The sequence below is a fragment of the Mytilus californianus genome, unplaced genomic scaffold, assembly GCF_021869535.1.
Source record: "Mytilus californianus isolate M0D057914Y unplaced genomic scaffold, xbMytCali1.0.p SCAF_15, whole genome shotgun sequence".
In the NCBI taxonomy this organism is placed as follows: Eukaryota; Metazoa; Mollusca; class Bivalvia; order Mytilida; family Mytilidae; genus Mytilus; species Mytilus californianus.
Window position 1 is genome coordinate 15083058 of NW_026262637.1, and position 25373 is coordinate 15108430.

General features: G+C 32.3%; 1 protein-coding gene across 1 annotated transcript; it reads right to left on the bottom strand.

The window, feature by feature from the left end:
- Positions 1–2674: 2674 nt before the first annotated feature.
- LOC127725493 (uncharacterized) lies at positions 2675–4251 on the bottom strand. Its single transcript, XM_052232507.1, has 2 exons — positions 4013–4251; positions 2675–2965 (listed from the first exon to the last, which is right to left on the bottom strand). The coding sequence occupies exons 1-2, from the start codon at positions 4242–4244 to the stop codon at positions 2808–2810; spliced, it is 390 nt and encodes a 129-aa protein (XP_052088467.1). The 5' UTR covers positions 4245–4251; the 3' UTR covers positions 2675–2807.
- Between the last annotated feature and the right edge of the window lie 21122 nt (positions 4252–25373).

The following is a 25373-nucleotide window of genomic DNA, read 5'->3' on the forward strand; positions in this document are numbered from 1 at the left end:
ACTGTAAGAGTTCAGTACGGAAGCCTGAGTTACTGGAAACAAGTGATGGTAGGAAAATGAGTGATGGTAGGGAAAATGAGTGATTCATTCTATGTTATTTCATTTATGCCTTCTGGGGAAACTGTCCTTAGCTTTCTTATCCAAAACCTTTCCCTAACAAGTCTGTCGGCCCTTGACCAACCCTCTTTGTGGTCTATGATAGTGATGGTAAGGTTTTTGAGATCAGCTTGGGCGTGCCCAGGTGATCTCAAATGACGACTTACGGGGAGGTCAAGCTTGCAGGTGTAGTCACTTCGATGACCATTCATGCGTTTGTTGAATGGCTGTTCTGTCTCGCCAACATACTGCATGCCACATCGACACTAAAGAAGGTATTCAACATTCTGGGTTTTGCAAGTTACATTGCAAAATATAGTGTACACAGACCCGGTGGAGTGGCAAGTAAATGTTTGAGAATTCAGTATTTGTTAGCAAGTCAGACATCGTCTGTTACCACACGACTTGCACCATCCAACAGTTGAACAGCTTTTATTAAAGGAGACATCAGCTCTCACAAATAAGTCTTTATCGCCCCGTAGGATTTATTGTTGGCTATTATTCGGTCATTTTTATATATATATATTTATCCGTTGTGTATATGTTTATCCTTTGTGATGTCGATAGCATGACAGCAATCAATTACAAAGAATAATTCCATTCCTATCATATACGTTTTTTTTTGTTTTTGTTACTTTCATCAGTGGAGGATTTAGATTCTTTAGTAAGACAAAAAAATTAATGAAATAACTGGAGCTGTTTCTATCAAACTTTAATGCTCATGCAGATGATTTTTTTTCTTTTGGCTTCTAGCGCTAACAAATAAATGCATTATCAATTTTATACATCTAAGAAATATCAACTTCCCACAAAAATATTATATAGCTACATTTTAATGAATTAATTTCTAAGTTCTAAGAAGGAGTAAAACACGTTATCAGCAGTTTGTTCCCAATTTTAATCATAAAAAACATATCCGTCATGGAAGTGTTTTAACTTAGTTGCATGCATGGAAGAGTAAATAATAGAATTATTTTCAAAGGTAAGTTAAAAAACCAATCCGTTAGGGGTTATAACTATGCTAAAAATTCTTATCTTTTTCATGTTGTAATATAAAAAAAAGTAAAATCACAAAAATACTGAACTCCGAGGAAAATTCAAAAAGGAAAGTCCCCAATCAAATGGCAAAATCAAAAAAACAAACATATCAAACGAATGGATAACAACTGTCATATTCCTAAAACATTCATCTAGAAATTATTGTTAGATAAATGAGTGTTAATATTGTTGTTTTCAAATATGAAAAAAAAAAAATACCCAATGTTTGGCAATGTTTGGTTTCACTATTTTCAATATCTCTGACTTTGACTGTGTAACTTGTAGGACCAGGGTAGGGATATGGTGGTTTCCATTCTACTGTCATCATTGTGGCATGTTCTACAGTTTCACTAAATCTGGGTTGATTTGGCACTGAAATATTTATAAAAGTTATAATAAAAAAATTAAATTCAAATAAAAACTACACTTGTGAGCTCTAAGTCGGATCTAATTATAACAAAAAAGTGAGGAGAACTAGCATTTAAACAGAACTTTAAATTAAGAATATTCCAATGGCATATAGTTGCAGGGGAAATTCAAAACATCACAAATAAAGTTAGTTGAAAACTGACAGAAAGATGTATAATATTTGTGTAATACAAAGTATTTACCTGCTATATCAGTTTGTTTCATGATAGTTACAGGGTCAGTGTTCCCATACTGGTTACTTGCTGTGACAGAAATAGTGTAATTTGTATATGGTAACAAATCAGCGATGTCCTCGCATTCTGTCAGTGGTATTGCTCCAGATCTATATATGTTAACATATGGAGTATCATAATTCAATGTCACATTGTAAAATATAGTATCACTTTTGAGAAAACATGGCTTTTCCCAGCATACTGTCAAACTGTCGGATTTTATATTCTCTGCTCTTACATTTCGAATTCCTTCAGGAACTGAAAAAAGAAAATTTCAGAATGAGAACTGTAATATGAAAATATAGTATAAAAAAGTTTATTGAAATGATAACAGCAACAATCTATAAATAGCATTGACACAAATGGCCAACACTAAAAACTGAAGAATATCACTATGCATTTTTGCTAAGTCGATCTAATCTTAAAATATCTGGTCATGCAAGAAATGTAGGGCATATTGACCAAACTGTTGCTGAAAAGTGCTTTATCATGGAATGTAGTCCTGAACTTGGCTTGAAGTAACATTTAATGGTACTTATAAAGAATACTTCATGAGCTCCATTTGATCAGATTTGAAATTTAAATGTTGTGTAATGAACTGCCAAGGTATAATAATAAAAATAAAAAATGAAAATGGTTAAAGTCCAATTGATCATTTTGAGTTGTAAACCACAATCTCTGGCAATTAGAATGCTTTCAATATCAGACTATAAAGTATAAAACCTGATTCAACCAATTGCTTTAATTCGTAATGTTTCTGTACATAGTCAGGAATATGACTGTCAATCACAAATTGCTGAAGTGATGTTTTACCAGAATAGAAGAACATTAATTTTCCACTGTGTAAAAATGTTAAGTACAATTGTTTTTTCAATAGGTAAAACAGAACTTACCAGAATGAAGTGTAGTGACTTTGTACTCATTACTCCAAACACCAACATTGTTTTCTGCTGATTCCTGCACTTTGATAAAATACTCCCAGTAGGAAAACAGTCCAGTAATCTCACATGGACACAATGGAAGACATTCCAACTATTCAGTAACATTTGTCTGGTTCCCTGTACAATGATCCAAAGATGTGTAGGCTATTTCGTAGGTGATTGGTGCTTCAACACTGACACATGGCACTTCAAACTCAAGTCTGATGGTTGTGTTGCTAGTAGTTATTTTAGTTATCTGTGACTGGGGTTCTGAAATATTAAAGACAATAAAAAATTCCCACACAAATTGATATAGATATAATGTTATAAATTGATACTCCATAAAACAAATCTTTAAAAAAATCAGCAAAAATAGTTGTGTTTAATTTAAAAAAAAAATACATGATTAAGTTGATAACAAATAAAAACAAAATGCAGAATAAACTGGTTTATCGGCAATTTGTTCATTTTTCATTTGATTTTACAACTTATATTTGTTAAGATCATGGACATAACTTGATACTCGAAAATATAAGCCAATGATATCATGCATCAGTGCAGCAACGTTGCATGTTCAAGTCCATCCACGTCAAATTATCAATGAAAGGCACACGATTTCATTCATACAACCGAACAACTATCAACGACTTTTGTACGCATAAAAGTTGTTTTACTTACCAATTCATTTTATTCCATATTCTCAAGTAAAACAATCATAGTGTTAAGACAAATTGCAAATAAAATGAATAAATTGCAAATAAAAGGAATAGTGGCATTTTATTGTTTGATACTGACTACATCAGCAAGAATATCAGCTTACCCTAGCAAGCTCACATGATATTCCTGCTGATAAAGTCAAGATCAAAAACAGAAATGGCCATTATTCTATATTTAATGATAGTTGGAAACCTTCTTAGTGGTTTGTGTTTGCTTTTTAAATTTGGTGTTAATGACAGATCTTTGGTAGATTATAACTTTATTCACTACATGGTTGGGCTTGGAGCTTTTTAAAGCTTGACATATCATGAGGACACTTGTCTATTGACCATGTGTTGACCTCTAAATATATTTTTTGTTTTCTGTGTTGTTGAGTGTTTCATTGTTATATACCAACATATCTTATTCATAGTTAAATGCCCTTCAAAATCAAATATATTTCAAAAACTGTCAATACAACTATCCCCATTATGTCAGGATTTACTATGCTATATTAGTTAATTGTACTTTGTGACTCTATTAGTCAATATTATCAGAGACATATATATGTCTCTGATATTATTACACAGAATCTGATAATTTATAACAAAATATTTTTACCATAAACACTTGTGTTATTTACTCCACATGTTGATCTTTCAACTCCAGCCGATGTTTGAGCTGACACACACACACGGTACTCTTTCCAACAGTCTAAATCTTTTAATATTACTGAAGTCATCCTTTCTACAACAGTATATTTACACCCACTAATACCATTACTACAATAACTAACACTGTATCTTGTTATTACACCGTTAGTTAAATTAGGTGGTGACCATGTGATACTCATGGTGGTCACATTCTCTGGTTCTAGAAAACAATATTTATTCAAAATGAAAGTTATGAACAAGATATTAGTCTTATAGGACATAAAATTAAGGAATAACAGTACTACAGTTGAAGAGTTGCTACTGTCAATTGTTTGTATATAGATATAAGAAGATGTGGTATGAGTGCCAATGAGACAACTCTCCATCCAAGTCACAATTTGTAAAAGTAAACCATTATAGGTATATCTGTTTGTTTTTATAGTGATGAAGATTATAGATATAAGAAGATGTGGTATGAGTGCCAATGAGACAACCCTCCATCCAAGTCAAAATTTATAAAAGTAAACCATTATAGGTCAAAGTACGGTCTTCAACACGGATCCTTGGCTCACACCGAACAGCAAGCTATAAAGGGTCCCAAAAATTACTAGTGTAAAACCATTCAAACGGGAAAACCAACGGTCTAATCTATATAAAAAACGAGAAACGAGAAACACTTATGAACCACATCAACAAACGACAACTACTGAACATCAGATTCCTGACTTAGGACAGGTGCAAACAAATGCAGCGCGTTTAAACGTTTTAGTGGTACCAAACCTTCACCCTTTTTCTGAAACAATAGTGTAACATCACAACATAGAAAGACACACTATAAAATATCAACTGAAATAGCTTAACTCAATCAAAGGACATATTAACACCAGTGAACATACACTTAACAAAAAAATTTGATCTATGATACAATGTAAATACAAAATAAATAAACTAAGGGAAGAATAATTAAAGTAACATGTTATACCGATGTGAAATGTTAAACAATTTAAGAAAAACAATATGCTTGAACAAAAATATCAGCCATTAGCAATTACTTTAAACACAGGTAAATGAAAATAATTTTGTTGTTAGGTATACGTGTAAAGTTCAAATGGAGAAAGGAAATATTTTTACAAAATAAATAATTTTGATGTTTATAGTACGAAGAAGTGAAAATTTATAGTAATACCAAACGCTTAACAAAGCTGGTATATAGACCAGATATAACCCTGAAAAAAACCCCATTAAATAACAAAAAAGCATTACAATTAGTATCAACAGGTCAAATAAACAAGAAAGAACGACTGCTATACCCCTATGTTTGACATTTTTACCTATTATGTCTGGTTTTTTTTGTTCACAAATTGTTGTCAATATAATGGAATTTTAAACGACTGTCATACAAGTGAGAGGTTTAGCTAGCTATAAAACCATGTTTAATCCACCATTTTCTACATAAGGAAATGCCTGTACCAAGCCAGGAACATGAGAGTTGTTTTCCATTCGTTTAATGTGTTTGAACTTTTGATTTTGCCATTTGTTAAGAGACTGTCCGTTTTGAAATTTTCCTTAGAGTTCGGTATTTTTTTTTAACGTTTTTTTTGGTGCTTTGACAATTACAAATGCAGTTTTACTGCCGACACCTATCGAAGACAGTAAAAAGGATATTTGCATTAACGTCATTGGAACGATTACTTACTTGTACGATTCAGATTTGAATAAAAATTCATTAAAACGGTGTTTTTTAGGTAAGTTATGTTTAGTTTTTCGTTTTTATTGTAATACATGAACATTTGTGGATTCCAGCAACTCAAAATGGTGTTTTATGGATTTGACGGCAAATCTTCGCCAATGAAAAATGATGTTAATAAAGATGGCATAAGATTACTAAGTTACACCATCTCTAGATGGTCTTTGATAGTATTTGTTACAGTTGAATTGTTTACTGTCTCATTAAAGTATATTTATTCGTCATAAATTCTATTATTTTTATATGACTGTCACAGTCTACATTCAGTAATGCTATGTACGTTTTAGCAGGTCAGCATTTGCAAAATATTTGTAAACGTTAAAATCTAATTTTGATTTTACAGTAATGACCGAAACGTATGCAAAATTATTTTATAGTTTTTGTCGAGCCTGCGACTTTTGTCGCAGAATGCTCGACATAGGGATATTAATCCGGCGGCGGCGGCGTTAACTAACTTCTTTTAAAAGCTTTATATTTTAGAAGGTGGAAGACCTGGATGCTTCATACTTTGCATATAGATGCCTTATGGTATGAAGTTTCCGTCTTTTACATGTCTATTGTCCTTGACCTCATTTTCATGGTTCAGTGACTACTTGAAAAAAAGTTAAGATTTTTTGTAATGTTAATATGTTAATTTCTCTCTTATTATGAGTAGTAGGATAACTATATTTGGTGTGTGCGTACCTTGCAAGGTTCTCATGCCCGTCAGACAGTTTTTACTTGACCTCGACCTCATTTTATGGATCAGTGAACAAGGTTAAGTTTTCGTGGTCAAGTCCATATCTCAGATACTATAAGCAATAGGTCTAGTATATTTGGTGTATGGAAGGATTGTAAGGTGTACATGTCCAACTGGCAGGTGTCATTTGACCTTGACCTCATTTTCATGGTTCAGTGGTTATAGTTAAGGTTTTGTGTTTTGGTCTGTTTTTCTTATACTGTACACAATAGGTCTACAATATTTGGTGTATGGAATGATTGTAAGGTGTACATGTCCAACTGGCAGGTGTCATCTGTCTTGACCTCATTTTTGATGGTTCAGTGGTCAAAGTTAAGTTTTTGAGTTTTGGTCTTTTTTTCTAATACTATATGCAATAGGTCAACTATATTTGGTGTATGGAAATATTTTATGATGCACATGTCAGTCTCGCAGGCTTTATTTGACCTTGACCTCATTTTCACGGTTCATTGCTCAGTTGTAAGTTTTTGTGTTTTGGTCTGTTTTTCTTAAACTATAAGCAATAGGTCAACTATATTTTTTGTATAGAAGGATTGTAAGCTGTATATGTCTGTCTGGCAGGTATCATCTGACCTTGACCTCATTTTGTTGGTTCATTGGTCAATATTTAGTTTTCATGGTTAAGTTTGTTTCTTAGATACTATAAGCAATAGGTCAACTATATTTAATCCATAGGTTGATTATAAGGTGTACATGTCTGCCTGGCATGGTTCATTGGTCAATGTTTAGTTTTCTTGGTTAAGTCTGTCTTGGAAACTATAAGCAATAGGTCGACTATATTAGTGTATTGAACGATTGTAAGGTTGATAGTTGTAGTAAAGCTTTATATTTAGGACTATCAACATAATATCAATGGTTAGTAAAGAAGGCGAGACATTATAGCGTGTGCACTCTTGTTATTATATATATGTATATATAAAACTTTTTAAATGTACATGTTTATTGGATTAGAATGGAAAACTGTACAAGTGTAATAAAACTGTTATAAAGTTTCATTTTTATACCATTTGGAGGTACATGCAGATTTCAGATCAAATGTTTTTTATGTCTTGTCTTTCAACGTCTGTCCTTTCAAGATTTGGTCTTTGTGCTTTTCAGCCATTGTAGTTTCCTGTCAGTATGACTATATAAGGCAGGATGTCTCCTAAGAGAAATGTTTGGTGTAGACATGTAACCACTCCTGTGACCATTAAATAATCCACATTTTGTTTTTGTTAATGATCTACACAACATTCTGGCTATTTCTATTCGAAATAACCTAAAAAAATGTGGTGCACACTTACTTTTAAATAACGCGGGTTATTTAGTGTGCACCACATTTTTTTATGTTATTTCTTCATAGATAGAAATAGTACTAGTACGTATTACAGCAATTCCTTAAATATCTTTCCAATGTCAATATATTATTTCTAATACAATCTTTAAAACTGGATATTACTGTAAAATATCTGCTACAAGGCACAATATGAATCTGTTTGATGAGTGAGTGCAGCAAACAAGATAAAAAATTCTTTACGTGTCCAGCAGCTGATATTTCAAAATATCGATTTGAAGAAAATCTGATAATCTGGATTGCATTTGTGTGTTTTTCTTTACAGATACTAGTATTTTCTTTGTTTTTTTTCTGAAGAGGACTTGATTGATTAAGTTCAAATCAAACTTATCAACCTTAGGTTATACATTAGGAACCCCAGGCCAGGTGATAAGTTCGGGTCAAATTTATTAAGACTCTGTATGACATATTTGACATCACAAAGCAATTTTATTGAGAGCTGGGCAGAGTCAAACAGTGAGACGGAAAACCATTTATTGCACAAACTAACTGTTAGAGCCAGTTGAATTAATAAAAACTTACTTGTGCAAGCCATTTGTTCATGTGGATCAATCCAGATCCCATTTGTAGTAAGCACTTGAATCTGAAATTTGAAACAGAATCCTATTTCTAACCATTTAACAGTGATGTCTTTTTTAATTTCATGACCACTGACAGAAAATTCTTCTGATCTTGTTGAATTGTCTGCTGTTTTAAATGTGTATTTCAATTTCTTGAAGTCATGTCCCTTTGTAGAAACAACTTCTGCATGTAGCTTAATTGTTTGTAGTTTAGCATCTGTTATCGTTATTTTGAAAAATAAACCTACAAAAAAAAACCAGTAATAATTAAGCCTTTGTCTTCAGATTCTAAACTTATATAAAAACATACCTAAATATATTTCTCTGATGGAAATTTGAAAACTACAAAATTTAGAATTAAAGATTGACAATAATAATATTAAACCTCTTAGCAACATACTAGTAAAATTACTTGTATGTTACACAAGTTTTATATACCATTAAAACCATTGCATTTTTTTTGAAAATATATTTATAAAATTGGGAATGGAAATGGGGAATGTGTCAAAGAGACAGCAACCCGACCAAAGAGAAGAAAACAGCCGAATTTATGTGTACTGAAACATTGAAGTGTTGCTTGAATGTTAGAAATAAAGGTTAAATAAGATTTTTTTCATATGGAAACAATGTACTATTATATTTTGTATATAATGGATTTTTTGGAAAAAAAATCATCAAGCATGACTTTATTATTTTGATCTTAAAGTAATTTATAAAGTGTAAGTTCAGAAATACTATTGTGCGTTTTCATTTTTCTGACCGATGATCTATCTATAAGGAAAAAACTATAAATGCAAAAAGCAGGTATATATAGAATTATGATAGGATGTGCTGTTGTAATAGGAGTCATGTCTACTTCCAATTGATACTTATGGAAGTCAGATCTGCTATGCTGTAACTCATGTCTACTGTTAATGTATATTTAAGGTTGAAAATCTGCTATGCTGTGACTCATCTCTACTGCTAAGGTATATGTAGGGAAGGAAGATCTGCTATGCTGACACTAATCTCTACTGCTAAGGTATATTTAAGGAAGGATGATCTGCTATACTGTTACTCATCTCTACTGCTAAGGCATATGTAGGGAAGGAAGCTCGCTATACTGTTCCTCATCTCTACTGCTAAGGTATATGTAGGGACGAAAGACCTGCTATGCCGTTTCTCATTTCTACTGGTAAGGTGTATTTAGTGTATGGAGATATGGTATTCTGTTACTCATCTCTACTGTTCCTCTGATACTGATCAGTAAAGGCAGCAGTTAGTATAGAGCTGTTCAATAGTCGATGAATCGATTAAGCGAAAAGAAACCCGGGTCACAAACCAAAACCAAGGGAAACACTTCAACTATAAGAGGAAAACAACGGAACAATAAAACATGATATAACACTTTATCTTACCTCCTAAACATTTCTAGGAATATGATTGATTTAAAGCAATCGCGTGGAGACCGTGTATATTCCATATTAGGTTAGTAGGCGGGGGCTTATTTCAATATACGGTTAATAGTGGTGTTACGTCCCTTTATTTGAGGAAAAATCTTAAAGGTTTCAACAGACGAAGAAATTGATGATGAACGATTGAAATAAATTCATAAAACACATTTAAAGCTAAGAAGTTGTTATTGTTGGTATTTGTTTCTATATAGACCAATGAAAGTAGGTTCTTAATACTAACGGTATTAAAGATTTGATCACTTTGATAGGCCACTAGTTTAAATACAAATGTACCAAATGTTAAGAAAGTCGGTAAGATAAATTCGTTACATAGTGTGCTAGTGACCTAATACGATATATATGGGGTCAGTAAATTCCATATGGGGGTTTGAGCTTCGCTCTCACCCCATATGGAATTTACTGACCCCATATTTATCGTAGCAGGTCACTAGCACACTATGTAACTAATAATGTTAAGATTGTCTTCAGTTAATATACTCAGTTTCTCTGATACTGATATACTTTGAGATGACTCTTTGTTAGGACTGTCTTCAGTAATTGTACTCATTTTCTCTGATACTGATAAGCCTTGAGATGACTCTTTGCCCGGATTGTCTTCAGTAACTGTACCTAGTTTCTCTGATACTTATAAACTTTGGGATGGCTCTTTGTTTGGATTTTCTTCAGTGACAGTACTCAGTTTCTCTGATACTGATAAACATTGAGATGACTCTTTACTTGGATTGTCTTCAGTAACTGTACCCAGTGTCTCTGTTACTGATAAACATTGATATGACTCTTTGCGTGGATCGTCTTCAGTAACTGTGATCAGATTCTCTGATGATGATAAACTTTGCAATGAATCTATGCTTTGTTTGTCTCAAGTCATTTCTTCTGAAGCTAACATGTATTGCAATGTCAACTTATTCAACATCTCACTAGTTTTTGTTTTTTTCTGAAGTAATCAAGTCATTTTTGATTGTTCAACTTGAGGTGTTCATGCTGGGTTCAGGTGATAATATACCGACATCATCTGATCTATCTTTAGCCTTCATCAGGAACGCTCAAAGTCGAACATTTGAAAGTATAAGAACCGAAACAGATGAAGAGCCAGATGACGAAAAGGGCGTAAAATAATAGCCAAATCCATCTAAGGTTAACATTGCCTGGGGAAGTTGAAACCTTAGTTTCTAAATAATTTTTAAATTTATAAACAGACAATTTAAGACAGGTTAGTTATAAATCATGTCAGTACCGAACTACTGACTACTGAGTTGATGATACCCTCGGGAACTAATAGTCAACCAGCAGCGGTATAGACTCAGTGCTAGTAAAAATTTAAAACAACACGTTATAAATTTATAAACACTTTTCTGGATTAACCTTCAACAGAAACGCTTAAAGCTGAAAATTTGAAAGCTAAGGCTGTATTAGAACCGAAACAGTTATATAATCAAATAGGGCCTTAAATCATCGCCAAATCCATCTTAGATCAACTTTGCCTGAGAGAGGAGAGTTGAAACCTTAGTTGCTGAATAATTCATAAACGGACAATTTAAAAACAGATTTGTTGTAAATCATGAGGGTATTGAAGTACTGAATACTTATGATACTCTCGGGGTCTGAGAGTCCCTAGTAACAAAGAAAAAAAAATACTTTATAAATTTCATGCTTCCGAACCGCTTTTCTGATTTCCCTTCATCAGGAACGGTCAAAGTCAAAAACTCAAGCCAAAAATGTGAAAGCCAAGAATGTTTAAGAACCAAAGCAACTTGTTGTTTTATGGTGGATCGTTTTTTATCTGATAAAATGCACTTGAACACAAAACTTATATTAATGTAAGACAAAGAAGCATGAAAAGAAGGTCAGTGATATACAAAGATTGATACATATACTTTTGATTCTTGTCTATAATGGCCCATGTACCTAGGGATGATTATTGGTCTGAATATCACCAATACCTTCTGATTATAAAATGGAAAAGACACCTATAAACATTGTGCGACAATACAGGACTGTATCATACAGTTATCTGTTGTAAAGTAAAATTTTAAAATCTCACCTCTGTTTGGGGATTCATTTTTTGGAGCTTCAGCTGAAATACCGGATATATAAATCTGAAAAACAAAAACAACATTTACAATAATATTAAACAAGACACATGACAAATTGATTTCACACACAGTTGTTCTTTGTTGTTCGTCTTTGTATGTCTGTTTTTCGGTAGGAGTTGTCTGTTGAATTGGTTGTTGATGTGTTTTGATTATCAGCCATTTGATTTTTCAGGTAAAAATTGGTTGCTGAAATCATCATAGAATACACATGTTAGAAGTAACTAGCATATTAAGTGTAAAACAGTATACTTACACATAATAAATTCTGAACAATACCATTTTATTGATAATACAAGCATGCTATTGAAATCAAACGCAAACAATATCGTAGAGCAACATCAAACAGATACAAGGAAATTTAGAAGAATTTTATGCATTGAAGTGCTGGATTTCCTATATATTTTAGCATTTCAAGTATATCAAAAATTCATTAAAACTAGAAATCAATACTCTCGAACTTGATTAGTTATTATAACAACAAAGATTTAGGATGTTCTTAACATAGGACAAGGTTCTGTGATACGATATACTTAAACCTGTTTGGTCAAAATGTGCTATATGTAATTGTTGATTGCTGATACAAGCGGTCACTGCTTTATAATATCTACTTCCTAAGTGTTGCCGATAACTTTTACACAAGTTGTTAATTGGAACACTTTTATTATTCTCCGTTTTACATGCAGATCATGTTATCGGTTTCGATTGTATTCATAAAGAAAATATAAGGCGGAGACATGCACAAAAACTACATCAAACATGTCACGACATTTGTATGTGTTGATATATACAAAATAAGTTAGATAATACGAACACCGAGCACTCCAACCCTCCACACACAGGAGAGAGAGAAAGAGAGAGAGAACTGAGAACTAAAAACTTCAAAATCTTGCATTCCCTTCTCCAAGTAAAATAATACCCACAAAAGCAAAAACAAAACAATTAAAAATTTTAAAAAAGCAACAAAACAAAACGAACAGATAGCCCTTCTAAGAACAGTCATTAAACTAATAATGCCCAATGAAATGGTTTGTATAAATTATATCTCACGTTGTTTGTTTGTTAGTTTTGTTGTCTGCAACTTTCCTCTATAATTTTATTGAAGTAAAAAAGTCGTGCATCTTTGTCCTTTTGTCTTTAAGGAAAGTTGTCTCATTGTATCAACAGTATCAACTCAGAGGTCAAATTGATTAAAAAAAAAAAAAAAAAAAAAAAAACATTAAAAAGAGGGCGTATACACGTCGGAAATTATTTACACGACATATTTATTTTTCGTTGCAGAGAAACCATATGCTTAGCTTTAATCATGTTTATTTAAATAATTATACAAGTAAGGAGCATTCCGGGAGTTTATGTTTGTGTATGGGTGTTGGAAAGGGCATATAACGACCTCGATAAAGGCCCCCATTTTTAATACAATTCCGAATAATCATATAAAAAATAAATCATGTCTGAAATCGTACTTCTTATAACATTATAGTGACAAAATGCCATAAAGCTTAATTGTGTAAAAAATGTCACAATGACTCTCTTTTAATGTTTTATCACCGCATTGTATTTTTTGAGAAATATGATAAAAAGAATTGCCGTTGTAAATTTTGTTTATATAAAACTTCAATCAAAATTACAGATTCTAAAATTCAGAAAGTACAGCCACACTCATGCGTGATTACCTGTCTGCTTTCTCGTTAGATCTTACTTCCTTCTGATTTTAAGAATGCTCTCCGGTTAACACTTGCAATAAAGTATCAAATCTGTATATGTACTTTTGAAGTGAAATCCTTGTTCTTCTCTTGTAAAGACATTTGTTTGTCCTTGTTATACCTATGGTGATATTCATTATACCTATGGTGATATTCATGTCATATTTTCAAAATTCTAGATTAAGATTGAACAGGAACTAGAGCTTACAAGTTAAAAAAACCCTAGACAAGAATATTTTATTTTCACGTTAAGTTACTTTTCTTGATATGAAATCGGTTGAAAAAGCAAACGTTAGGATGCCCTTGTTGCCATTTAAAACAACAACATTTTAATCATTCATTTTTCTAGCAATACATGATATAAAAAAACATAAAACTTTAATGAAAAACGGATAAGCTGAACCGTTAGATTTCAAGTTACAAGTATTCGGAAAATGCTTGTTTTTGGTGGGAACAGATGTCTCTGGTACATTAATATTAACAAAATATGTGTAAAAACAAACGAACGTTAAACTATAAGACAAATATTGCAGATAACAAGAATTTCAGTGAATTCTATCAAAGGGTGAATATAATTATGTATGGAATCGCATTTTTTGGAGGCAACATGTTTTCAAGCTTTAAGAATGACCCTCCCCTGATAATTCTGTCACAACATCTTTTTAATGTAAAACCTGATAAAAATCTGTCGTAATTTGAGTTAAAATTTCAAATAATTTAGTCAAAAGATTTAGCTTGTACAAATGTGCAATCCCACTCATCGTTTGAAATGTGTTTCCTGTTGTCCTGTTAGATATTACTTTCTTCTTTGTTTTAAAATGCTTTCTGGAAAACGTGAATATTGTCTTAAATCTGGGTACATATTTTGAAGGGAAATACATGTTCTCGTATTTTTTACACTTGACTTTGTTGATCGCTTTGCCAAAATACGCAGCATATTTGCAAAATTCGAGATTTAGATTAAACAGGAAATATATTTTACCAGTATAAAAAAAATAACAAAACCGATTTTTATTTCACACTAAGCTGTTTTCCTTGATATGACATTGATTAATTGATTTTTGGTGTTTAATGCCACTTTCAGCACTATAAGCTATATCGTGGAGGCAATTTTTCATTTGTGGAGGAATCCAGAGTGGCCAGAGAAATCTTCCAACCTTCTGCAGGAAAATTGGCAATCCTAGTCAATTAAGATTTGAGTCGAACGCACCAGGCACGTGATGGGTTTGATCTCACAAACCGCAGTGTTGACAGGCTAGTGATGCAGTAGATGAACTAATTAGACAATTTGGCCACCGAGGCCCCTGAAATAAATTAAATTGACTACTACCCTGCACATGATGGCCATACAGTATGGACTAGCTTTAAGCATATCATATTCATTCAATTCATCGAAGCATAAGTTAATCGGAATTTATATATAGATTACAATCGTTATCCCATACCTGAAAGTGCAAGTCTGAATATTTTCTTCCGATTTGCATTTTCGTGTTTAAATCTCTGTGGAAAAAAATGTTTTGTAAAAAGAGTGACAAAATTCTTTGAAGTATTTTGTTTCTGCAATAATTATATTTCAATCAAGATGCATTGACAATAAAATTACGGAATATTTTTAAAGCAATGAACATCATATGTGAACATTGGACATTTATTTAGCTTACCAGAATATTGACTTATGTCTTATGGTGTACCATACGAAATGTATGTTTCATATATGCATTGTTGGGCTAATTGATAAATATGTATCATGGTCATGTATTAGTCTAAGATGCATCAAAATTGAAATCTTTGATTGGTTGAAGAATTTTAAACATTTGTGTCGTAGTTCTTGTTTTATTTTGTTTTCTATATCATTTTTCTAGTTTTTAGCATTTTAGAGGCAATGCAAATTAACTATATCATTCCTGAAAGTTTAGAATTAAAATGAAGAAAAAAAAGGTTTGAAATGTTATTGATACAGCAATTCAACAAATATAAAACATAGAAATATACACTGTACATACTGTCTACAAAAAGAACACAAAGTCCAGCTTACGCTGTCAATCACTAGTCAAGAACGTTGTGAATGAATTTCATAGGGTTGTTGTCATGATTGTATTATTAAATTGGTGTTTTATGTCAATTGGCAAATATGACGTTTTGACGTGCTTGTTTGCAAGATATCTGCCCACAGAAATACATGTCACCTTACTAGGACTTTGACTCTGGGCTGTCTAGTCATAAGTCTTATCCCTTTATGTTGAATACTTTGTCGAGGAACAACGAATACCAATATTCAAGTCTTTGGTTTCACTCTGTTGTATATCAAACGCCTGGTCTCCAGCTCTCATATGTATATCATGTTTTGGTTCGGAGATATACATGCGGTGTAAGGTGTCAAATTAGAATCAACAAAAAAATGATTACATGCATTTTATTTGAAATTGTTTTTCTTTTTTTTGAAATATGCTCTACTTTTTAAGTGTGTAAGCAAATCAAATTATATAAAGCCTGAGAGATCGATTGATGAATTGGTGTGAAACGTTCAATGACTGCATGTATACAAAGATGAGAATATGTTAATGTGATATGATTTTGATATGAGACCTGCTTTATCTCTTAGCTGATACGATATTCAAGAGCTTACATTTCCTATTATGATTTCCTTGACAGAGGGTTGCTGCTTACAAGGAAGCTATTGAACTAAGAGGTTCAAGTCGTGAAATTGAAATCATCTCTTCGAAAATTTTACGGACGCCATCAAACGAGTTGGTTGACCATTACGGAATATCTGTTTCACTGATGACGACGGATATGTCCAATTGTTTTAACCACAATCCCGTCCTCTTTTCCTCAAATGTGACCTACCAAATTAGACTTATCACCAGGTTGCCACAAGTGGAGCAGGATCTACTTACCCTTCCGAAGCACCTGAGATCAACCCCGGTTTTTGGTGGGGTTCGTGTTTCTCAGTCTTTACTTTTGTATGTTGTGTTTTGTGTACTGTTGTTTTTCTTTTGATGGTTTATTTATTTTTTGTCATGGCATTGTCAGTTAGTTTTCGAATTATGAGTTTGAATATCCCTTTGGTATCTTTCGCCTCTCTCTTGTACTAGTCCGACACGCTGCTAGTTAACAAGGTAACAGTCAGCAGGAGGAAATGCTACCCTTCCCAGACACATATTTCTGACTCCTTGACGACCAGTCTTTGCTCTTTCCCTTTAGTGCCATAGAATAAGAAGAGAAGCAGTAAAAACTCAGATCTTTAACCTCGCCATGAATCCTCTTGTGTAACGAAGTCGATTTTGGAATAAAATAATAATTTATGACGTAAAAACAAATTTAAGAATGGTTCAAAAGTTCAAATGTTCAATTGCTCGAAAGTTCACAAATTGTCACACGGACATATTAGTATATCTAATAATTTTCGGTCTTGACAAGTACTCATAACAAAGTTCAAAAACTGTCACACGGACATATTAGTATATCTAATAATTTTTGTTCTTGACGAGTACTCTGAACGATTTACACCTTGGCATATCCTTATCACATAAGGTATACACTAATATAATCCTGAGAAGTTTTCACTAACATATTACACAAACAGAGCAGTTTTTGTTTTAGTAATTCTACTTTTCACAAAGATTAGTATCTATACCATTTAAATAAAACATTAGTCTTAAATTGCTGGTACAGCAGAACTGCTTTCAATATTTCATTAATATATGTTGTAGAGATAATAGATAAAAAGGGGAAATACTGACATTAGTTAACAAAATATTTGAATAATCAAAAAGCTCTAATCCAGTTGTGTTGTACCAGTATTTAAGACTCATGTTTGGTTAAGTGGTATAATACTTATCAATGTGAAATGTAGAATTACTAAATTTGCTTACACAAGCACAATAACTCTAATTGCAAATTTTAGTTAGAAAAAAAACAAACACAGCAGAATAGATTGGAGATATATTTGAAAAACAGAGAAACATCATTAGAATGCATTGTTGACAAATGGGCGAAAAAATTAGATTGATTGATTGATTGTTGCTTGCTTAACGTCCAGTGGAAAAGAGGATGTAAACCTATATCAAGAAAAATTAAGTATTTTAGAATGTAGATAACCGGATTAAGGAAAAGGAACTAAAAGAAAACAAAGTTAAGGGAAAAAAAAAGCCAAAATTAATACATATATAAGTTATTAAAGAGACAAATGGGTTAAAATAGGTCAAATAGAATCTCAATTATCAATTTGTGAATAAAAGAAACATCAGTTAAATGGAATTAAAACACAAATAACGTTTACAAAAAAACATAAACCCAAAAGCAAGTAATCGATGCATGTTACAAAAAGACTTTATAACAGACTTGTTGATCTTCCTGGATTGGTACCAACTATAAAGAAATAGTACAACTAGAGCAATCTGTCACCAAAAACAATATAGCTGTAGTAAAAATAGAAACTGATATCACATGTAATACCTCTGAAAACACACAAAAAAACCTACTTGGTTATTGAAAATAATAACACTTTTAACTGTTTTGACATTAAAATTGATAATTCTTGAAACAGGCTAGACTTCCACAATGATTACACTGAAAATTTAGACACATTAACAAATTAAGCAACTTGTAATATTGGAGCAAGTATTTTACTTAAGGCGGCAGTAGTTTACCGATGTTCAAATCTCGTAAATCGATTAGAAAGAGACAAATCAAGGTTAAAACAAAATCCGAGGGAATTACATGAACTCCAAAGTAGCAAGAAAGGGTACGTGGGAAGGGTTAGTGTCTCCGAGTATCGTGTATCTCCGTCATGCAAATTCATACTCAGTTAAGATTGGGAATATGACACAATCGGTACAGATAAGACGACTATTCTGGTATCTAGAAATCTAATACCACATGTGAGTAAGGAATACAGACATATCATATCGGTCAACTAATTTGTTATGTGACCGTAAATCTTATGCAGTGTCGTAACGAATTAACTGAGTTATTTAAACGGTATAATATTTATAGAAGAGGGTGCGTTACTGTTGAGAAATGGGAAGTTTACAATTGGAAAGTTGAAACCATCACGTCAGATTATGTTGGTAAACATATACTTCATTTTTGGGATGAGGACAACAACCGTCTTTCTGAGTATGACAGAAAACTGAAAGAATTTAACGATTCAGCCTTAACAAATAGTGTAATTTCCTGTTTTTCAAAATCATTTGAAGATATGTTATCCATGAAAACCTAACTGTTATTAATTTAAAAGTTAAAGGTATGCGATTGAGAAAGACAATGTTTTATATCACATAGAAATGTCATTAACACAACCAGTCTTTTTATGTATATCTTTATGTCAGTTACCAATCCTTTGAAATAATTCCTAATTCCACAATTCAAAAAAATGTTCCATAGTTATAGTCTAAAGAGCCTGTGTCGCTCACTTTGATCCATGTGCATATTCAACAAGGGACACCCTCCAACTTTGCATGGAGAACAGAATAGAATTCATGACAAAAATCTTTGTTTTATTGATCTTGTATTGCAGATCATTTAGCCTGTCTAGTTTCTCTCTATCTTCTTTAGTTTTTGCTCAAAACGCAAAAGAGAGTTGGTAGTAGATCTTGCCTTGCTGATCAATTCATTTCTTAATTTGGTGTATGAATATTTGTATACGCCTAGAGTAATTCGGTTTCCTTACATATATATATATTTCGATTTCGCGCCTTTCTCTCGTCGAGAAAAATTCACTGATCAGATATCGATCGACACGTATATTTTGCATTCATGATATGTTATTCAATATAATCATATCTTTTTCTGATTGAACATTTTTGTATTTGTAAATTTCCTACCATTTATTCGGAGTTTTGGAGACCATGATTTACAGAATTGTCATGATTTATTATTAAACTGATCAGTGCAATTTCTCATCCACATTGCTTTTGTTTTATCTACGCATTATTAAGACAATCTTTATGTTCATATGAGCATAGCGAAGTAGAACATAATTTTTGTGATTTAAAGTGTCTATTCATCTATTATATTTTTTATAATATAATGCAAACGCAAAACAAATGGTATAAATCGTCATTAAAGGGCAGTAACTCAAATAAGGAGTCATTGTAGGTCTTGTCTTGCTGATCATTTTGCTTTTTTCTATTTATAACGGTTTTCAAAATAATAAACAAAGCTTGCATTTTCCCCCTATGTTCTATTTTTAACCAAGTCGGCCATCTTGGTGGGCAGGCGGAGTCATCGGACACATTTTAAAACAAGATACCCCAATGATGGTTGTGGCCAAGTTTGGTAAAATTTGGTTCTGTTGTTTCAGAGGAGAAGATATTTGTAAAAGTTAACGGACTACAGACGACGGACGACGGACGCCAAGTGATGAGAAAAGCTCACTTGGCCCTATGGGCCAGGTGAGCTAAAAATAATAGATGCAAGGTTTTGTGAGGTGATTATTCAATTTGGACTTCTTGTCCTGTGGAGTTAATATTTTTGTTATCCTACGCACATGGCCTATACAAATGATTTGAAATTTATGCATCACTTTATTATATATATACGAAGAAGAAAATATTTACTATTACATCAATTCAAGCTAAATAGATATCATTCTTATAAAGACAAGTAAGCACTGATATACATGGTTATTTAATGTTTCCAGAGTTTACGGAGAAAAATCTCAAATAATAGTTAGCAGATATTGATAATGTAGGACAAATATAAACTCAATTCTGTCATATTCAAATATACATATCAACATTTGAAATACATTAACAACATATATAAATGGTTGTAAAAATCAAATATCTTACAAAAAAAAAATCAAAGAAAACTGTAAAAATATATTTTGTTTTCATTAAATAAAAATACTTCAATAATTTAAAATATTTTACAAGCATGAATAAGAATTTGCTTTATTGGTTCTTTTCATTTATCAAGAGAGATTTGAAATACAAACTTGATTGTCATTTTTACTTATTCTGCAAAACAACAAAACAATCACAAAAGACGAAGACTGACTTAGCAAGAACTGAAAGATGACTTGAAGAGAGGAGATCTAAAAATAAAGTATGTAAAATACGATATTATTTTAATAACATAAAATGTTTATACATAGAGTTTATTCATCTCATTCATTATGTTCACTAAAAAGGTAAACCTTTAAGGGATTTATGTTCCATTACTGGTTCTAACAATAATCTGCACTGTTTCAATTCCAAATTAAACATCTTACGTTATACTTTTCATTGATTTAAAAAGAAAAACGATGAAACCGGAACTTAGACACTAAAGAAAAACATAATAAGAATGTTCACTCCACTGTTTTAAAATAACTAGCTTTTTAAAAAACTGTTATGAATTGATGGTATATAAACTCGGGAGGTTTGAAAGCGGAAAAAATGACAGTTCGGGTCCGTGTCCGTGTTTTTGAGATATAATCAATTGAAAATTTAGCGGGAAATGAATCTCTATAGATTTTTCATTTTGTTAACATAGGCACCTTTTCTCTTTGGAAAACTAAGAAAAAGTGACAAGGATTTTAAAAGATTTTCAAAAATGAATTTTTAAACTATATGTGATAAAATTATGAAAAGAAAAGTCGGAGTCAGCGGTCAAAATATTTATTGGCATTACATAAATAAAACTACAGGAATCCAAATATCTGACAAAATGTCAAAAAACAAGGGTAGCGAACATCCTTTAAATCAGTATGTTTTGTATCGATACGTAAGTACATTCACAAGTCAAAATAATGACGTTAATGATCATTTTTACTTGCAATAATAGTTTGCTCCTCTCTAAATCTTTTTTGTAATCCAATCTTACGATCTTATCATATTTGTTTTTGTTGAAGCGTAATTTATTTTCAGGCAGTGGTTATGCAGCAGTTTCATATCACAAACTATTGCAAACTTAAACTGTGATTATATGAATATATATATTGATTTAAAATTAGAAAAATTAGAAATAATATGTTAACTACATATAGAAATATATTGAGTATTTTCATATTTTTTCATTGATATCCTCATAGTGTTCATTGGACGCTTGAATATCGATGGCGCTGTAGTTTTTAAGTTCTCTCGCTCCACTCATATCGAGATAATTTGCACTTGACGCGAACGGAGTGTTACTTTTCTTGGCATGCAATTGTCTGAAATATAATAACGTAGTATGAATTACTATTATCTCATCACCCGTGAGAATGAATGATAGATTTGAAGAGCAATGATAAACAATACTAAAAGTTATGCAAAATCTTGTGAATGGAAACTTTATCACGGGGTAATATAGTGTTTCCAATAATTATTTTATTTCACGACTATAAATTTATAAAATAAATGGCCGTATTAATGATTTTGATGCTATGCTATGCTATATGGTTGATACTATTATCTGAGCCGAAACGAAAACCAGTCGAAACGAAGGTTCCTAGTGGCAAACTTGAAGTCAGCCCTTCGAAATTGTATTCGAATTTGTTTGACGGTTATGGAATATCTGTGCCACAGATAACCCAGATATGTTGGAATTTTCGTGGTTACAATCACGTCCTCTATTCTTCGATTGTGACACCACTGAATGAGACTTATTGCCTAAGATTTAACTTCGATAAGCAGCACGATGAATGCCACAAATGGGGTTAATGGGGTAGTAGAATCTGCTAAGCCTTTCTGACCAACGTATTTTTGTGGGGTTCGTGCTTCTCATTCTTTAGTTTTGTATTTAGTGTTTTGTAGACTGTTTTCGCCGTTGTTTACGACTTGATTGTGCCTTTGGTATCTTCTGATCCTATTTTCATGGTAAAGGCAAATCCGAAAAAAAAACACCTCGGACGCAACAAATTTCTAAAGTGTATATTTCACTTTAAGATTGCCTATAATTATACGTACCACACATTTTCTAATACTAACAGATATAGTACTAGAAAGGAGTTACTTATTTGGAAAAAAAAGAGACGGAAAATAACAAGGGGACATTCAAAACTCATTAGTCGGAGACAAACTGACAAAACCATGGCAAAACAACCGACAAACAACAACAAAAAGACAAATAAATCCACAATAAACTACATACAAAACTAAATACAAGACCCAACCAAAAATAAATGGATAATACTAGTTTCTCCGGAAGGTAAGTAGATGCTGCTCTAATTTGAAACCCGTCGTGCTACTCCTATATAATATTTTCAGAAGTTATATCAAGTGATAAGGCATCACACAATGGCGGATTGGTATTGGTTCTTATCTAACATAATCAACATATTCGTTGTAAACCAAAGGCTATGTTATTTTTTTAACTATCAAACGTGACCTAATCAGAAATTTGGAAATTGAAATACTTTTTCATGACAACGAATAGGCAAGACTGTTACCGTAGGAAGCAACACGGACATTATTCTTCAATTTTTATTTTGTTATTTTCTTTTCCACGGTGGACAAAAATCCTCATGTCGTTTTTTTGGCAAAATACCTTTTGTAAAATACAGTTGTACCAGCTAAAACGACGGCTAAGGTCCAACCAATAGCAGCAAAAACCAATGGTACCAATGGAGTACATGTCTCTGAAAAAATGTATTGAATAAAAAGAAGATATAATAATTTGAACAACTAGGTCGAATTTGTATAAATATCCGGTAGCATAAATGATTTTTTAAGATATAAGGAGCCGAATCTAAACGAACTTTTTATATGAATAGAATGATCTACGGAATATACACCAGAACGTCAGCAATCAAGTGACAAACACACACAAATGATGTATATTCCAGAATAGTGTTAATATACCGTATGTAAAATTCTCTATTGTCTCGCGGTTAGAAAGGTTGTGATAATATAAGTCCATAGTAAAATTGACAAAAACTATCAATTCTGCCAAGATCTGACATGAACTTTATATTCCATAGAAAACATTCATATATGACAAATTACAACCACTGCGAGGCAACTGACCTATTGTTGACTGATCTATGTCATTGAAACATGGCAAAGACATAACAAGAGAATGAGTCATCACCACTATAATATTAATAACGTGTTAACAACAAATTTCTCTATAAAAACTATAACTAGCCTGACCATTTCATTGTTTCATAAAGGTCAGGATTATGGAGAAAATCTATCATTCCGCAATGGGATTCATGGCTATCGAAAATATACACCACTAGCAGTTTCACCGTGTCTCTAGATGTTTTGCTATTCTCTGTTCAAAAACCTTTCGGAATACATTATATTCGAACTAAGCTGTTTTCCATACCATTATTAAAGCTTAACTTTCTTTTTCAAAAGACCAAAAACAATTCCGTTATTGATTTAAATTCTGCTTAGTGAAGATAAGTTGCAATGGTTTTTTTTTTAATTTACCTTGGAATTCAGTATATTTTCCTGAATACTTTTTCGAATAAACTTATTCGTATATGATATCAATTGAACACCGTAGTTTAAAGATCTTTCAATATTGTTTTATCGGTACTAATATTGATTTTGTTTTTGATAAATTAAAACATTACTTAATATGTATTGCTATACATTTATGAAAAATTATGGTCCTACAACCTGTCAAAATTATGTACTTGTACTTTGGCATTGCACAAGGTCATGTTTTGCTCGGACAATTACTTATGATGTCTTTACAACAAATCTGTTGGTTGTATACTGATTGATACTTTAATCTGAGATTTATTGTTTACTTATCATTGGCTTTGGACTGACTTCCAGTAACTGGGAGTACTAGTAATCTGAAATAAGCACTTTGTGTCTTTTGCCATTTATGGTAATAATTTGTGCCTCGTGTCGATCTAATGAGTCAAGCCCAACTGAATTTTACAGTTTGTTCTTACATTGTGCTGTTATACCACTGTCCTAGATTAGGGGAGGGTTGAGCAATCACAAGCACGTTTAACCTACTACAATTTGTATGTGCCCGTCCCATATCAGGAGCCTGTAATGCAGTTGGTGTCGTTGATTGCTGTCTGTAATATTTGTTTTTCGTTTATTGTTTTGTCATAAATCAGGCCGTCGGAATTAAATGTTTTTCCCATTTCTTCATTTTTTGTCCCTTTAAAGCGATTAGACAGGTTTTGCTCATTGTTGAAGGTCGTCCGCTGACCTATAGTTGCTTAAATCCGATTTATTGGGACCCTATGGGATAGTTGCCTCATTCCATGGCAATCATACCAAAATCCCTTATTTTTTTAAAGACACGTCTCTTACCTGACTCTGTAGTTTGCAGTTGCAATACTGTTGTTGATATTGTCTTTATCTTCCAATCTGATAAATCTGTTTGTACTTTTCCAGAACCATCTGAATCTTCATCATCATCATCCCTGACAGTATTGGTGGTTATGGATTTTTGAGCACCTACAGTGGAAGCAGTCGGCAGTGATAAAGAACGGCTTAAAATCTTGGTTGAGTAGCGTGCAGTAATTTTTATTAGTTTTTAATGTACACATTTATATCCTTGCTGCTGTCACTTGATACTGTTATCTTTACTAGTCCTAATTTACTGCAGGTACATGCATTTTACCTAGTTGACTTGATAGTCTACTTTAATTGATATTACAGGCTTTTCAATTCTTCAGGTCACTCTTCTAAACAGCGACTGTCGTAAAATATTTGACAGTCCAAATTTGTATACATCGTCTCATTCAACAGAGCTTTTTCTACAAAAATTGGAATCGTGAAGATATGGATTGCCAGTCGCCTATCGAATTTATCTCAT